This window comes from Ranitomeya imitator, chromosome 6, assembly GCF_032444005.1.
Source record: "Ranitomeya imitator isolate aRanImi1 chromosome 6, aRanImi1.pri, whole genome shotgun sequence".
Taxonomy (NCBI): domain Eukaryota; kingdom Metazoa; phylum Chordata; class Amphibia; order Anura; family Dendrobatidae; genus Ranitomeya; species Ranitomeya imitator.
In genome coordinates, this window is record NC_091287.1 from 448,625,079 (window position 1) to 448,641,558 (window position 16,480).

At 40.3% G+C, this 16,480-nt stretch overlaps 1 protein-coding gene across 1 annotated transcript in view; it reads left to right on the forward strand.

Moving 5' to 3' along the window:
* The window catches only part of SGK3 (serum/glucocorticoid regulated kinase family member 3), a 120,397-nt gene extending 104,466 nt beyond the window's left edge, over positions 1–15,931 (forward strand). Inside the window, exons 11-17 of the mRNA XM_069731430.1 lie at positions 2,792–2,904; positions 2,998–3,034; positions 4,862–4,948; positions 7,141–7,236; positions 8,359–8,514; positions 9,012–9,101; positions 12,119–15,931. Coding sequence (XP_069587531.1) covers positions 2,792–2,904; positions 2,998–3,034; positions 4,862–4,948; positions 7,141–7,236; positions 8,359–8,514; positions 9,012–9,101; positions 12,119–12,289 — 750 coding nt within the window. The 3' untranslated portion in view covers positions 12,290–15,931. The remainder of the gene's footprint in view (positions 1–2,791; positions 2,905–2,997; positions 3,035–4,861; positions 4,949–7,140; positions 7,237–8,358; positions 8,515–9,011; positions 9,102–12,118) is intronic.
* Positions 15,932–16,480: the final 549 nt, after the last annotated feature.

Consider the following 16,480-nt stretch of genomic DNA (forward strand, 5'->3'; position numbering starts at 1 on the left):
GGAGGTAATCTGTTTTAATTTATACCAACCACATGGTCAAACTAGCCCCTTAAAAAAAGAAGAAAAAAAACAACCCCACACCTTTGGTGTAATAAACATTGTGTTTGATGTGCATAAAAAGCCATTTGTGTCATATGCGGGTGTTCGTTGCCTCTTTGGCATGACCATAAGTGCTCGGTGCATTATTACACCCCTCCATGCCCCATGTAGATTGACACCTGGCTGCACTGCGCGATGCCTGAAAAGGAAAATCACATGGGCGCACACCGTATTACTGCAGGAACCGGCACCCAGTTTCTCATCTCTGCTGCTGCAGCTTGTTGCACTCACTGGTGTATCAGTGCATCAAGCTTTTTCTCTGGCCAAGTGAGCGCTGTCAGTCATATGAGGAGGAGGAGAAACATGCTAATGGAAGGGCAGAAAGGTTCACTGAGCGCTCATGGCCACACCAAGGGGGCACATAATCCCTCCTTTGCATATCGAGTAGTATTTCCTGTGCTGACTCCTGGGTTACTAATTAGAGCACTGATTCATTGGTGTAGCTAAATCAGTTTTCAGCTCCGGTGTAGTATTGGACAGTAGAGGGTCTCCACAATGACTCTTCAAAGTGAATTAAAGGGCAAAAAGATGTTTTTAAAAGAGATTCCCACCACTGACAATTGTGAAATATTGACTGGGCGTGCCATACATATCCGATAGTCCCATAGGGAGGACTGCTTGTACATATGTCCAGTAGGGGTCCCCTAATCCTCATGCCATAATAAGAATGAATAGAAAGGTATTCCTTCAAGTGGGCTGCTTTCTACAGTCACTTCTATGGGAAGACCTAAATGTCTTAGGCTGGTTTTACATCAAGTTCAAGCCATACATTTGTGGCTCTTCCTTCTAAAACCCTGAAAAACATGATTCGGCTGAAACCTCTCACCCAGCCATTCACTATGAGTGTCTACCATGCTTTTATGTCACCCTGAAAAAGACCAACACTGCTGAAACGAAGGCCAAAGGGAGCAGAAAGGTACTCGGTCCATCTCATCATGGTGACTGTCTCCATCAGAGGTTCTGACGAAATCCAGTTTTTCAAGGCTTCAGATGGAGCCACAAACGTGTGGCAAAAACCTAAAGTGCATATAGCCTTAGGTAATAATACCCATTCATCTATAACCCAAAAGCTGAATCTTCAGTTTTTTTTATTTATTTTTGGCCTAAACTTTGATGCATAAATGGTACATTTTGTATTTTTGCGTTACCATACACGTATTACTGACTGAAGATAATTGTACTGGCATGAATAAAATTATAAAAATGGTTTTCCAGACGTATGATATAGATGGGAGTCAATTAACAGTGCATAGAGCAGTGGAGTTTTCGTTCCAGCTCCGCATACTGTTCACACCTATCTGCCGCTGGAACTGGAAACGTCTGATCAGTGGGTGTCAGTTGTCAGACCTCCACTGATCTGATAGGGTTTTCATATCGTAACGATGGTACATCAGTAAAAACAGAACAACCTCTTAGGCTACGTTCACATTAGCGTTGCGCGCCGGTGCGTCGGCGACGCAACGCGCGACGCACCAAAAACGTGCGCAAAAACGCTGCGTTTTGCGACGCGTGCGTCGTTTTTTGACGAAAATCGGACGCACGAAAAATGCAACTTGTTGCATTTTCGTGCGTCCGACGCTAGCGTCGAAAACGACGCGCATGTCGAAAAACGCTAACAAAAACACGCACGCGTCCCCTATGTTAAACATAGGGGCGCGTCGCCGCTGCGTCGCCGACGCAACAGCGACGCACATTAGCGTAACGCTAATGTGAACGTAGCCTAAAAGGGATCACAATGTGATCTCGGCCGAGTACTACGGCAGTCTGACTGTAATCACTGACACCGCTGCAGAGGGGTGCGAAGGATTATGGGTGGGGGAAGGGGTGAATATTCATTTTGTATGAACATACACTTGACTTGCCAGCGTGTGACTATGCATTTTCTGGCGCTTACATCAACACAACGGGGCAAAACATACAGCAATAAAAATTACATATCCTGAAAGGGCTGCCCAAGCTCTATTTCAGGATACTATTATTATGGTATGCAAAAATGACCTGACAGATTTCCTATAAATAATCTTGCACCATGTGATTAGGTAACGGTTATCGTTATGGAATTAAAATCTAGAGATTTAGACCAATGTGAATTTTTTTTTTCCCTTCGCTCATAACCGGTTTAAATTAAAACCTTAATTTAATTAGCAATTATATTATAGAGAAAGCATCCCGATCAGTGATCCTGACTTACCATTTCTAAAGATATCATGTCACCCAGCAAATCTTTGACGAGCTGACTTCACAGGTGTTTAGAGCATTCCACTTTGGCACATTTTACGTTGTGTAACCGGCATTGTGGCCCTTGTTGCAGGTCACCCCAGTTGTCTTATCAGTATTCTTTCCTGATTTAGTTAACCACATTTGCAGTGAAGCAATGTGGGCATCTGACCTGCTCGCCAGACATCTAGAAGCACTTGTTCAGCACTGATCTGGGCATAATTGCATTGCAAGATCATGCTGGTCAGCCAGTGACTAATTCCACATTTTAGTCTTCCAGAATTCTGACACATGGATAAAGCTTTAAAAACCAAATGTGTACACTTAAGTTTCATTTACAATTTCTTGACTCTTTGATATGTTATGTTTAAGTAAAACTAAAAATATAGAAAATTCATTGTGATAAATTTACAAGATGACATGTTGTGGCTGGCTAAAATATTGTTTAATAACATAATATACATTTCTCTTCTAGCTTTTTTTTCATCTACAAAGAGAACGATATTTTGCCGAGCCGAGGGCGCTGTTTTATGCTGCAGAAATTGGTAGTGCTTTGGGGTATCTGCATTCCATTGAAATCATATATCGGTATGCTGCTACTACTTCTATTCTGCAGTCACTACTCATAAGATGTATTTATAATGGGACGCACTTCTAATGAAATATTCCTTTTATTGACAGGGACCTAAAACCTGAAAATATACTGTTAGACTCAAAGGTAATACATTATTTTTAACATGGATTTCATTATTTTATTTATTTTTTCATGGCTGGGACTATACCGTGACTTCAGGCCCTGACCCAGGTCGTGTGGCGAAACATTGTTCTATGCCAGTGCTACATCAGTGTAATGCAGGTAAATGGGGTAGGATTGTGACCCGCAAGGTACTGCAATGCCAAATCATCAGGTGCCTCCATCTGTTGTGACTAGCACTATATGTTTAAAAGGGTTTACGGCCTTGGGCTCCAAGTCTGAAGTCATTCCGTGTGACTGCAGACTTGTGAATCCTCAGTGCGTGCACATTGCGCACTGTGAGTATTCTCCGTTGCCAGGGCCAAGCGTTCATGTGACCGCAAGTATGTGATTTGCATACTTCTGGCCACATTCCTACTAGAAGTGTCCGACCTCTCTCAATACTCTTGCATTGAGCAAGACTGTGAATGTCTAGTCGGCATGTAACTGCATATATGCAAATCATGTCTGCCCCAGGGAATCCTCAAAGCATGCAGTTAATGAGATGTGAGGATTCATAAGTCTGCAGTCACATAGTGATAATGGGTTAAAAAGGAAATATCATCAGCAGAACCCAACCAAAACATTAAGATTTACATGTACCGTAAATTATCCGGATTTCACCTTTACAATATAACTCAGCAAAATTCTTAATTCTGGAAAAGTGGTGAACTGGATTCTCCCTTAAGTAGTGTTTCATATAGTCATCAGCAGGTCACATGCTTCATAGATATGTAGAATATGATCCAGGATAAAATTATTGCTAGGTCAGAGCTGAAGTTGTTTTCGAACACTTTACAAAGTAGAACAGTGATGAAAAACAAGTGATGAGGGGGGCTACATTAGAGCTGTCACCACTTAGTTCCAAGGCATTCCGACATATTCGGGAAAGTTGTGCATTGATCCTCATGACTATAGTACCTGTGCATATTTTTCAATGTAGTTACACCAGAAAACTGGAATAAATCAACTGATTTAATCTGATCCCCCCATGAAATACATAACATTTTAGCTAATATTTTTGCAGATACAGGAAGTAAATAGGAAAATAGTATTAGTAGAGATGACACTAGGTGATGGTAAATATGTAGTACAACATGCAAGAATGTTTTGTTTGTTTTTTCACACTAAAAAAATGTCGACAGTCATGCTAGGATAAAAATTAAAGGGTTTTTTTCTGGTTTCAGGAAACCTGTCACTAAACAAAGATTAAAAGAAAGAAAAAAAAAAAGGTTGTTTACTCTCCCTCCCCAGGTCCATCGCTGAGTTTCTGTTATTGCCTGCAGTGCTGATATCACACTGACAGGGCTACAGCTAATAATGGAGCTCAGCGGCTCGTGCTGTCTTCCTCAGCTCCGTTACTGGCTGCGGCGCTGTTGATGTAATGTTGGCAGTGCAGACAATAAGTGACAGCGGGAGCAGTGGAGTAAGCTCTGCGCTAAGTGACTAAAGCCTACGTTTTTTTTTTTTTTTATTAAATGTATTTAGTAGTGACGGACGAATGTGCTCTGATGAGTCGTTATCCAAGCATGCTCATGCGCTAAGTGTCTTCCGCCTGCTCAAAAAAAAAAATGTTCGAGTCTCCTAACAAACAGGAATGCATGTGTTGTGGCTGTCTAACAGCCGCGAGACATGCAGCAGCGGCAACTGGAACATAGTTTTCGAGTGCGCCACTTGGTAAGCACACAAGCACGCTCGGATAACGCCATATGCGAGCACGTTCACTCATCACCGTTATTTATTTTTATGTGGCCGGTTAAAGGGGGTAAGGAAAAATAAGAATAATTGTCACTCCACTTTGTTTTCATCTAGGGCCATATTGTTTTAACTGACTTTGGACTTTGCAAAGAAGGAATTTCAAATTCAGACAAAACACTAACCTTCTGTGGGACCCCAGAGGTAAGGTTGTGCCCACTCATGGGTGACAAGGATTAGCTTTATAAAAGGAACTCTTATGATCCCGCTGAGGTCTTTGTGCCCTAAATGAGCAGAGGGGATCTTATGCTATAAACTCCTAGTAGGAGAGTTACTAAATGTAGAATGAAACCAGCTGCTGCCCTTTTTGGGCTTTATTGTACAAATGTGAAATTTGCCTAGACATTGTGAGCAGATGAAGTAATGTACCGTTAACCTATGTTAATGTTTAGCTGCTGTAATGTCTAAGGAAACAAGTCTATTCTTGCAGCCACTTACCAGTTGGAGCTAGTCTTATTATGGATGATGCCCAGTACCTTTTTTTTAATGCTGCCATACAGTGCACAAAATGCCATGCTAAATGGCTCCGTAAAGTATGTTGGTCTGTAGGTTAAAAAAAAAAAAAAAACTGAGTCTACCCAAATAAATTGACATTCTCTGGTAAAATAACCGTTCCATACAGTTGCAGTATGATGTAGGGGCTGAGACCCGGATTCCAGCGATGTCCCTTATTGGGCTGCTTGCTGTAGGTTTGATAAAATAACTGTATAATAACCGCATATCTATCAGTTCTCTTAATTTCTGAGCTCTGTATAACCCCGTCCGGGCAACTGATTAGCCGTTTTCTGTCCATGTACCCTGTGCAGAAAGCTGCTAATCAGTGTTGGGGTTGCGGTTATACAGCTCTCATGAATGTGGAGTACTACATGGCTGCAGGTTTATCAAAACTACAACGAGCAGCCTGGAAAGTGACACTGCGGCTTTGTCTCTGCCTGCACTGTTTTCATAATTCCCATACGAGTTATGGCGGCAGTTCAGCACAGCAAGATCCATGTTTATCATATTGAACTTTCTAAAACCATGTGGCACAAGGAGTTTCAGAAACCGTGTAGCTTGCTCTGCTAAACCTAATAGTATTATATTCAACACATCCTGCCGCTTGTAAATTTTGCAACCCAATACTCGCTAAAATGAAGCTGCTCTACCTATAATAATGTTGCCCGGAGAGGTTCTCGAAGTTTAGGTTACTTTTGTGTATATAAAACCCAATTCATTGTGGGCTTTATATTGTGTGTATTATATGTTTTCTCTTTTATTTTTCTTGGTGTTGAAGCCGTATCTGCAGAACTTTACGATTTTTCTGTATTGTTTTCTGCATGGCCCTGTTATTATAGAAGCACAATACTTAGTATAGCTGTGGAACTTCCTTTGTCAATTCTTCTCAATATACAGTATGCCTGCGCCCCTAGAAGTTCTGGCTGAGTCATATATTCCCGTAGTAAATATACAGAAAAGATCCTTCAACTGTTGTGTAATACAATCATTTTTAAACGGAGGTTTGTGTCTTTCATGAAACTTACTGTTCAGTTTAACCCCTTTGCTGTGCCAACACTTTGGCGCTGTTATGTTGGGCCCAAAGACAACTGTTTTACATTAGTCCTAATACAGAAGATAGTCCTTATGTTTGGAACAGTGCATGGATCTCTACTTGTTTCTAACTGGTTATATTTGCTGAGAGGCATAAAGTCTTTTTCAAGCGTATTCTGCTCGGTCCACCTGAAAAAGCTCTGCAAAAGCTCCCCATAAAGTGAACATAATGCACAAAATGACATTTCTGTGCACATGTTTCATCTTCAAAAACCCTGAAGCTGCTAAAAGAAGTGACGGGCTCTTCCTGTATTCGGCTTCTTTCCATACTTAACAGTGAACGCCGGCTTCAAGAACGATGGCAAAGCCACTAATGAAACTAGGAAAATGACTGCCTGCTTTTTCCTGAAGAAGCTTTGCCTGGGAATACTCAGCGGCTGTACCATAGTCTACATCACGCCGTGGCACATACCCTAATAGTGCCCTACCCTCCAAACTTCCCTTGCAAAAAATATTCTGGCACTTTTTAGAAACCAAAATAAAATATACATGACCATTTAAGCTGTTGTCAAAATTTCACTTCTGAAACAGTCTGTGCCGCTGTTTTAATAGTTTGTTCTGCCATCAAATCAGTGTGATGCTTACTCGGCATGATTAAGTGACCACGTCAGTGGCGGCTCTATGTATGACATCTGTAAGCACAAACATAATTCTTGGAAAGCTCCTTTTAAAATACAGCCAAAAAAACTTGCTTGACTTGGTGAAAGATTGCATTAAATATACATTATTGTTTTTTTTTTTTCTTTCAGTACCTAGCACCAGAAGTGATCAAGAAACAGCCGTATGACAACACTGTAGACTGGTGGTGTCTTGGATCTGTTCTTTTTGAAATGCTGCACGGCCTGGTAGCTATCAATTCTGCATTATTGTACTGTTAGGAATATTGTAAATACTAATATCATTTTCCTTTTCAGTTAAGCTGACATTTTTAAGTGGTGTCGCATGTTGTAAGTCCCTTACTAGTGTACTGTCTATACCTAAGGAAAAACAGATTTATTTGCTTAGATCAGCAAAACGATCTCGGCACCTTGCAGCGCTGCTGATCTTCTTTATAGCGGGGCTAAGTAGGAGACAGACGTCCATTAAGTTTCCCTCGCAGTACATCTACTGGAACACTGGGAGGTGCTCTGATTTTCAAGATGTACATAACTGCTGCCCCTAAAAAAACTAAGATATTTGATACACATGCCAGACCCAATAATCATCTGCTATAAATTTGGTAAAGCCTCAACAGCCACCATTTTTAATATAAAACATATACACTCTCCACTCAGATGATAAAGTACATTAGGGCGTCCGTCCCGCACATAGAAACCATTGGAGAATCCACAAACACTAGTGATGAGCGAGTGTGCTCGTTACTCGAGATTTCCGAGCATGCTCGGGTGTTCTCCAAGTATCTTGGGCATGCTCGTAGATCGTGTTTGGGTTCCCGCGGCTGTTAGACAGCCTGAACACATGCAGGGATTGCCTGTTTGTTAGGGAATCCCCACATGTATTCAGGCTGTCTAGCAGCCGCGGGAACCCAAACACGATCTACGAGCATGCCCAAGATACTCTGAGAACACCCGAGCGTTCTCGGAAGACTCCAGTAACGAGCACACTCGCTCATCACTAACAAGCACACCTTCCATCATGAAACTAAAATGACTTTCCTTTGTTGTAGTTCCCTCCTTTGTTTAGAAAGTCAATTTCATATCAAGAACCCATACCGGTGCAGCCATACACCTCAATTTTTTTTTTTCATTTTTTAAGTTAAATTCCTTGAATGAGGGTGCACACTGATGGCCCTTTAACAATGCAATGTTACTTTATAATCTCATCACCCTTCTTCTGGTAAAATCTAAGGGTCACAATGCAACTTTAAACATTTCTCACATCGCATGGCAAATCATCTCTTGTACATTTGCTTGGCTTTATGTTTTCTCACCAATAATTTTTACTTTTTTGTTTCTTTGTTTTTGCAGCCTCCATTTTATCATCGTGACACTGCAGTCATGTATGAAAACATTCTGCACAAATGCCTAGTTACACGGCCTGACATAAGCATAACGGCGTCATCTATTTTGGAAGAATTACTTGAAAAAGATCCAAAGCAGAGGCTTGGGTCAAAGGATGATTTTGTAAGTGTTGCACGAACTTAAAAAAAAAAACCATTAAAAATACAGTATTCATCTTCACTTAATTATTGCACTGCAAAATTGTGACATTCCCTTTCTGGTCCAGATGAGGCAGTCACTAATTGCTGTGATGTTATACCGCACTATGGGGTAGTGTGCACTGTCCTCTGCCCCACAGTTCTGTGAATATTTGTGAATTGGCAAGTTTCACGAGGCATGAACTAGCTACTTGTCTGCAATTCCCCTCCACACATGCCCTATTCTAAAAGAACCATAGCAGCTAAGACTCGATACTAAAAGCAACAAAAGCACTTCAGAAATGCCTCAATACTTTGAGCATGAATTTCCTGGTATGACTTTGTTCCAGGCTGTTATTGTATGAATCATTGTAACTTCCTTGTCCTTTGTTCTGTAATTTATCATAGAGCTGTACTGAGAAAAAATATTTCCCTTTTTCTTGCTGGCAAAGAATGACCTCTTTCATTTTGTTTACTTTATAGAATGAAATTAAGAATCATCCATTTTTCTCCTCTATAAACTGGACAGATATGGTTGAAAAGAAGATCTCTCCACCATATGACCCTCATGTGGTATGTAAATAAGCCTCACAATTAATAATCTACACATCGTATAAACCTATACGAATGACTATCACAAATGGGATGAAAATTATGATTATTGTACACAGAGATCCAAGTTATTTTTCTCTGATTTTTCTAAATGGTCGTTGCAAATGAGTCAGTATAATGATCAAATCGTCAATAGATAGAGTATAAATCAAATTTTATTGGACAAACCTCCCAATGATAACAACTTTTTTTTTTTCTAAACTAGACAAAAAACTCAATGCACTGTTCCAAATTATTATGCACAGAGATTGCAAACATTTTATAAGTTGTAAGGAACTGAAAATGGTCATTTGTTACATTTGCAGCTTTACGAGGTCCAATTTACTGAAATCAAAAGCTTCTTTCAAACAAAAACATATTGACAGGCCAAGTTATATATTGCCTTCACAATGCTTGCATCCATGGAATTTGAGTTTTTGGATAGTTTCTGCTTGAATTTCTTAGGCAGGGTGTCAGAATATCCCCCTGAGCTGCTGGTTTGATGTTAGCTGCCTCCCACCCTCATAGATGTATTGCTGAATGTTGAGGTCAGGGGAAGATGGTGGCCACACCATGAGTTCCTCTCATTTTACATCCTTAGCAGCCAATGACTCGGAGGTATTCTGTGCAGCATGAGATGATGCGATGTCATTCACGAATTGATTTTGCTCTGGATGGCACGGTTCTTTTTGTACCATGGAAGAAAGTGGTGAGACAGAAACTCTGTATAATTTCCGGAGGTTATTTTCACACTTTAAGGGACCCTAAAGGGGCCTACCAGCTCTCCATGATTCTGGCCCAAAACATGACTCTGCCACCTCCTTGCTGATGCTGCAGCCTTGTTGGGACATAGTGGCCATCCACCAACCATCCATCTGGACCATCCATGGTTACATGGCGCTCCTTAATAAACAAGACCTTTAGGCTGTGTGCACACATTCAGAATTTTTCACGTTTTTTTCGCTATAAAAACGCGATAAAACCACGGAAAAAAACGCATACATTAGGCATCCTATTATTAGAATGCAATCCGCAATTTTTGTGCACATGTTGCGTTTTTTTCCCGCGGCGGAATCACATTCCGGAAAAAAAACGCAGCATGTTCATTCTTTGTGAATCGCGGGGATTCCGCACACATAGGAATGCATTGATCCACTTACTTTCCACATGTGGCTATGCCCACCATGCGGGAAGTAAGCGGATCATGTGTGGTTGGTACCCAGGATGGAGGAGAGGAGACTCTCCTCCAGGCCCTGGGAACCATATACCTGTAAAAAAAAAAAAAAAAAAAAAGAATTAAAATAAAAAATCGTAATATTCTCACCTTCTGGCGTCCCCAGCAGCCTTCCCACTCCTCGTGATGCTTCCGTTCCCAGGGATGCTTTGCGGCAATGACCTGTGATGACGTAGCGGTCATCTGGGGTTATTATTGGGAACGGGATCATCGCGAGGAGCGGGAAGGCTGCGAGGGACGCCGGAAGGTGAGAATATCACGATTTTTTATTTTTTTTTAATTATTTTTAACATTAGATCTTTTTACTAGTGATGCTGCATAGGCAGCATCAATAGTAAAAAGTTGGTCACACTTGTCAAACACTATGTTTGACAAGTGTGACCAACCTGTCAATCAGTTTTCCAAGCAATGATACAGATCGCTTGGGAAACGCTAGCATTCTGCAAGCTTTTTACGCTTGTAAAACGCTAGCGTTTAGTGGGAAAACGCATGCCAGTTCCGCATGCGTTTTACCCACGGCACAGTTGCGGAAATGCCGCGGATATTTCCGCTGCAATTTCAGACGTGTGCACATAGCCTTAACACTAGTCTTCATGTATGTCTGGGCCCACTGCAACAGTTTCTGCTTGTGAGCATTTTTTTTTTAAGGGTGGCTTAATAGTAGATTTATGTACAGCTGCACGCATCTGGAGGATCCTACACCTTCAGGGTCACGGGACTCCAGAGGCTGCAGCAGCTTTGAATAACTGTCTTCTGCTTTGTAATGGTATTTTATCAGCTGATCTCTTAATCTGATGAATGTCTGACAGAAACGTTCCTCATTATGCCTTCATTTGCACAAACCCATCTGTGCTCTGTACCAGCCACAAACCTCTTTGCAGTACGATGATCACGCTTAAGTTTTTGTGAAATATCTGTTTTCATATCTTGTCTAAGGCATTGCACTATTTTACACTTTTCAGCAGCAGATAAATCCTTTTTTTCTTTCATACTGCATGAAACCTGAGGCTGCTCAATAATGTGAAACATCCTTCTTAAAGGGAATCTGTCACCCCCAAAATTGCCTATAAACTAAGGCCACCAGCATCAAGGGCTCATCTACAGCGCTCTGTAATGCTTTAGATAAGCCCCCCCGATGTATCCTGAAAGATAAGAAAAACTGGTTATATTATACTCACCCAGGGGTGGTCCCGGTTCTCTTCGGGTCCGATGGGAGTCGCGGTCCGGGTCCGGCGCCTCCCATCTTCATACGATGACGTCCTTTTCTTGTCTTCTTGCCGCGGCTCCTGCGCAGGCGTACTTTGTGTGCCCTGTTGAGGGCAGAGCAAAGTACTGCAGTGCGCAGGCGCCGGGAAAGGTCAGAGAGAAGTATAGATGCTTACAAGCAGATTATTAAAAATAATATAATCCATGAGGAAACCTAAAAAAAACCTATAGGTTCTACGTGCTTCCATATATAGAGCTTCATACAAAAGAATGCAGGCAGCACAATGGTTGTTATTAAATGTTTGACATTACACTTACATTTTGCGACTTTTGCGAAGTTTTTACATCAGAATTGTGGCGTGAGAGTTTTGATAAATCCAGCATGTTCAGTTTTTGATAACTATGTACAGAGCTATATATTTTGTCACATGTACCTTAGGCCTTTTTTTTTTTTTTTTTTTTTGTAGATGATTAATAATTTACTATAAATACTATGGTTAGAATTAATTTTCTAATGTGTGTTTTTTTTTTTTTTTTTTGTTTTGTTTTTTCATATTAGGATGGCCCAGATGATATATCAAATTTTGACACCGAGTTTACAGATGTCATGGTTCCAGATTCTGTCTGTATATCTACAGACTATTCTATTGTTAATGCCAGTGTTGAAGAAGCAGATGATGCTTTCGTTGGATTTTCTTACGCGGCCCCTTCTGATGACTTTTCGTTTTAGAGAATGAACTTTTGAAAAATATTCTGTGTAGGCTTACGTGCATTATAACCTTACAGGGTAGAGCATATATACACTTTATTCCATGAGGCATGATTGAAGATGGCATCACTAGCTGTCCATGAGCTAAGATCTTATCACTAGAATAATGGGAGCAGGCGCGCCACCAAGTGCTGGGCCCCTTAAAATGCACACACACCATCAATTTTAAATTGGTTCTAATTTTTGCACTGATTGTCACTTAATATATTTTATAGTGCTTGGTTACACAGAGACTGTTATAAATCACTTGTATAGACCTGTATATACGGTAGATTAAAAGTGTAACTTATAGGGAAAAATTATCAGTTTATACACCGATCTCCTATTGAATACTGTAAGCAGTAGGCTCCCTCTAGTGATTACTGCAGACTAGCATGCTATCTTTAAAGGGAAACGGTCAGCAGGTTTTTGCCACCTAATCTAATAGCAGCATAATGTAGAGACCGAGACCCTGATTCCAGTGATGTCACTTACTGGGCTGCTTAGTGTAGTTTTGATAAGCTGTTTTATCAGCAGAAGATTATCAATAGAGGACATATAAATCTGCTGCCATTCAGTCTTCTGTATTCATGAGCTGTGAAAGAAAGCTCTGATTGGCATCTTTCTGCCTATGCACAGTGTAAACAAAAAGCTGCCAATCAGTGGTGTATGTGGATTATACAGGGTTCAGTATTCTGAGAACTGGTAGATATTCAGCAGAAAAAACTTGTGGTTTTATCAAAACTGCAGCAAGGAACCCAGTAAGCGATATATCGCTGGAACTAGTTTCTGTGTCCCTACCAAATTCTGCGCTCTGATGGGGTAGCAAAAACCTGCTGACAGATTCCCTTAATATCGATAAATGAAAATAAAATTGCGCTTAAGGAGGAGTGCTGACAGCATTCACTCTAGTGAGCATTAATGATCCAAGTTTATGATGTCCCAGTGGTGCCATCTTCCGAAATGTCTCAGTGAAGTAAAGCAGAAAATATCCTTTAAACCAGTGTATGGCAAAGCAGCCTTTTATTTGCACCAGTATACACAAAATGTAACCAAATATTCAGTAAAATAGAAGCTGGTGACATCACTGGTCCGAAGCTGACCATTTTGTGTCAAGATAAGCCATGCCAGTATGTACTGTGCTTTTTTGCACATTGTCCAGCAAAACCTCTTAAAGCAGGGAGATCCCAGAACTCCACCCTCCCACATTATCCAGTTTCCACATGATTTTGTTTCAAAGCTAGAGAGTCATGTTCGAGTGCGACCATCCGCTCGTGTGCTCTTCACCTAAAGCTTTAGGTCATGTTGCTGAAACTGGACATTGTTTTGCTGGTACCGCACAGTACTATCTAGTAGTAGTTTACACCAGTACATTCCATTTATTTTCTGAAATGTTTTTTATAATGTTCTTTAAATAGAATTATAATGGCTGCTGTGCAAGCCTCCTCTCTGCCTTTATTAGAATATTGGTCAACTGTGGCATATATAAAGATACCTTTACAGTGTATGTTCACCTTTATCCTTTTTTTTCCTCCTTTTTTTTTTAATTCTAATGACCGGATCTGTTTCCACCACACTTCATGATAGTGTATACACAGTGTTTCATTATTTGTTTTGTTTTTTTCTTCTGTATGTCTTGTTCATACAGCACAGGGTTTAGTAGACCCTAAATGGAAAGCTTATAATAATGACTGTTATGTCTCCTCTCTTATGCATCCACTTCTGGATTTGACTGGAAAAAAAATGTAAAACTGCATTGTGTGAACAAGGCCTTCTGGTTTTCCAGCTCCTAATGTGTCCACCTGCTCAGTACAAATTGAAGGGCATGCCTGGGCAATCTCATTGCATAGTTCACGTAGAAAGCACATTATGTAGTTCTTGCAAAGTTTTCTGACGAACTACATACATCACTGATTCTAGATATTTTCTTAAACACCGTTTAAAAGATTTTAAATGACTTTATTATTGTGTGTTCTCATGTATGTACTTGTGTAGCAAAATACTGGCTTCAGAGGGAAAAGCACAAGTCTGGTTCTTAAGATAAGCTTCACTGTATGATGTAACACACTCTTGTAACCATAAGGGAAGGCTAGGCAGTGAAAAAATTGAAGTGTTAGCATTTTTTTTTACAAGACTGTTTACTATTTTTTTTTTTTTTTTTTTTACATTAGATGGGTGATGATACACCTTTAAAGCAAACCTATCATTACGTTTTTCCTTATAAAAGGTAATTTGTTGCCAGGTTTTTTGCTACCCCATCTGATGTAAGGGCAGATGTTACTTACTGGGCTGCTTGCTGCAGTTTTGATAAAATCACAGTTTTCTCTGCTGCAGATCTAGCAGTTCTCTGAATGCTGAGGACTACATGGCAGCAGGTTTTTTTATCTAAAGTACTGCAAGAAGTCAAGTAAGTGATACATCACTGGCATCGAGGTCTTTGTCCTAACATTATGCTGCTTTCTAATTGGATGCCAAAAAAACAGGAAACAAATTTCCTTTAACTGCGGCCATTTGTTTATCAATGTAAACTAAATGTGTCCTCATATCACCACAACAGTCCGGCATGTTATGGAGAAATAACTTCATATATGCCATGCACCATTTATAAATAAGTCATGCACACAGATAGAGCTGGACCTTCCTTAATGACTCATTGAAGCCATAATATCCAGCCCCTGTAATGTGGAAGATATCCCCAGTGTTATCCACATCTTGCTGTCAACATTATTGCCATCCACCTAACTCCTCCGCACTGACCAGGGCAGCGTGTGACATGCCCATGTGCCACCCTCTCTGTGAATGGCGAGAAACGGGGTTTTAGTTAGATGTGAATGATGGTTATCAATATAAATCGCAAACCAAGGTGCTTGAATATTAGGCAGGCAGGAGACACTCAGAACGGTCTAGTCCTGCCCATATGTGGGGCACATAGAGAAATGAATGTAAGGTATGCCGGATTGCGGTGGTGATATATGGGCACATTTCTAAAGCTGCTTAGCAAGATCATAAAAGTAGTAGCAGCAATTGGTATTCAGAAACATGACAGATTTTCTCTAAAGGGAATTTTCCATAAGTAAGTTTAATTGCACATTTAGTCACCAGCTATACAATCTAAAAGCGGCACTACATTGCCACACTATCCATAGGTGATAACCAATGTATGAAAACTGGACCTAGATCTGAGAGTCTCGTCATGGAACTGGAAAGGATATAACCCGGGTTTGGCATTATGATTAAATGTAAAAATGAATTGGACGTTCATGACTACTGTGTGACGGAACAATTCAGTTGTGAGCCAATTAAATTGTATTTGGCAATGAACAATGGTCGGCATATAAGCTCCAAAATCTCAGTCTTCATCTTCACGATAAGGAGTTTTATTTCTGTTATGCCAGATATCTGAAATGCAGCTTCATCTGTAAGAATATGCATTCTTTGGACTACATAATTGTATGAAAAACTGGAAAGGGAACAATTAGATGGCTACATGTAAGAATTGCGTGCCTCATTTTTACTATGCAAAATCTATTTTGTAACAGAGCTATAAATCATTATATTTCTATTAGTTGTATGTAATTTTTATAATGTGAGCAGGTTTAGTAAATAACAATGGTAAACTAGAAATGGCTGTGGTCGTTTGTGTGAAACATAAGGTAAATTAATTTTTCTTTTAAGCCTCTTATACACATTAGACTAGACTAGACTGGACTAATGTTGGCTGAACTCAACAATAACAACTGGTTCAGATAATTGTCTAATGTATGGGAAATCCATGACAGATTATTGTCAGGGGAGATAAGAATCCGGCATCTACAATTTCAGTCTACTGATCCTTTTCTTCGCCAAGAGATAAGCCACCGCCAAAGGTATCTGGTGCCGTCTCTCTAATGGACAACACTGGAAGCTTGGCCAAAATGTCTGCCAGCTGAACGATCGACCAAACCAATCTTCGGCTGACAACGATCTAATGTGTATGGTGGTCTTTAGACTTTTACAGGGACATTTCTTTTTCTTTTTTTCTATTTTCTGGAGAGAAAAAGCTGTAATCTCAATATCGGTTGTGGAGCTGCTCTGTGGAGGCCACCTCATATTTATTAGGCTAGAGGCTGGATTCTGAGGCTTTCAAAAATATACTCCAGCAGATCACCAACAGTAAGAACAAATATGTTTTCA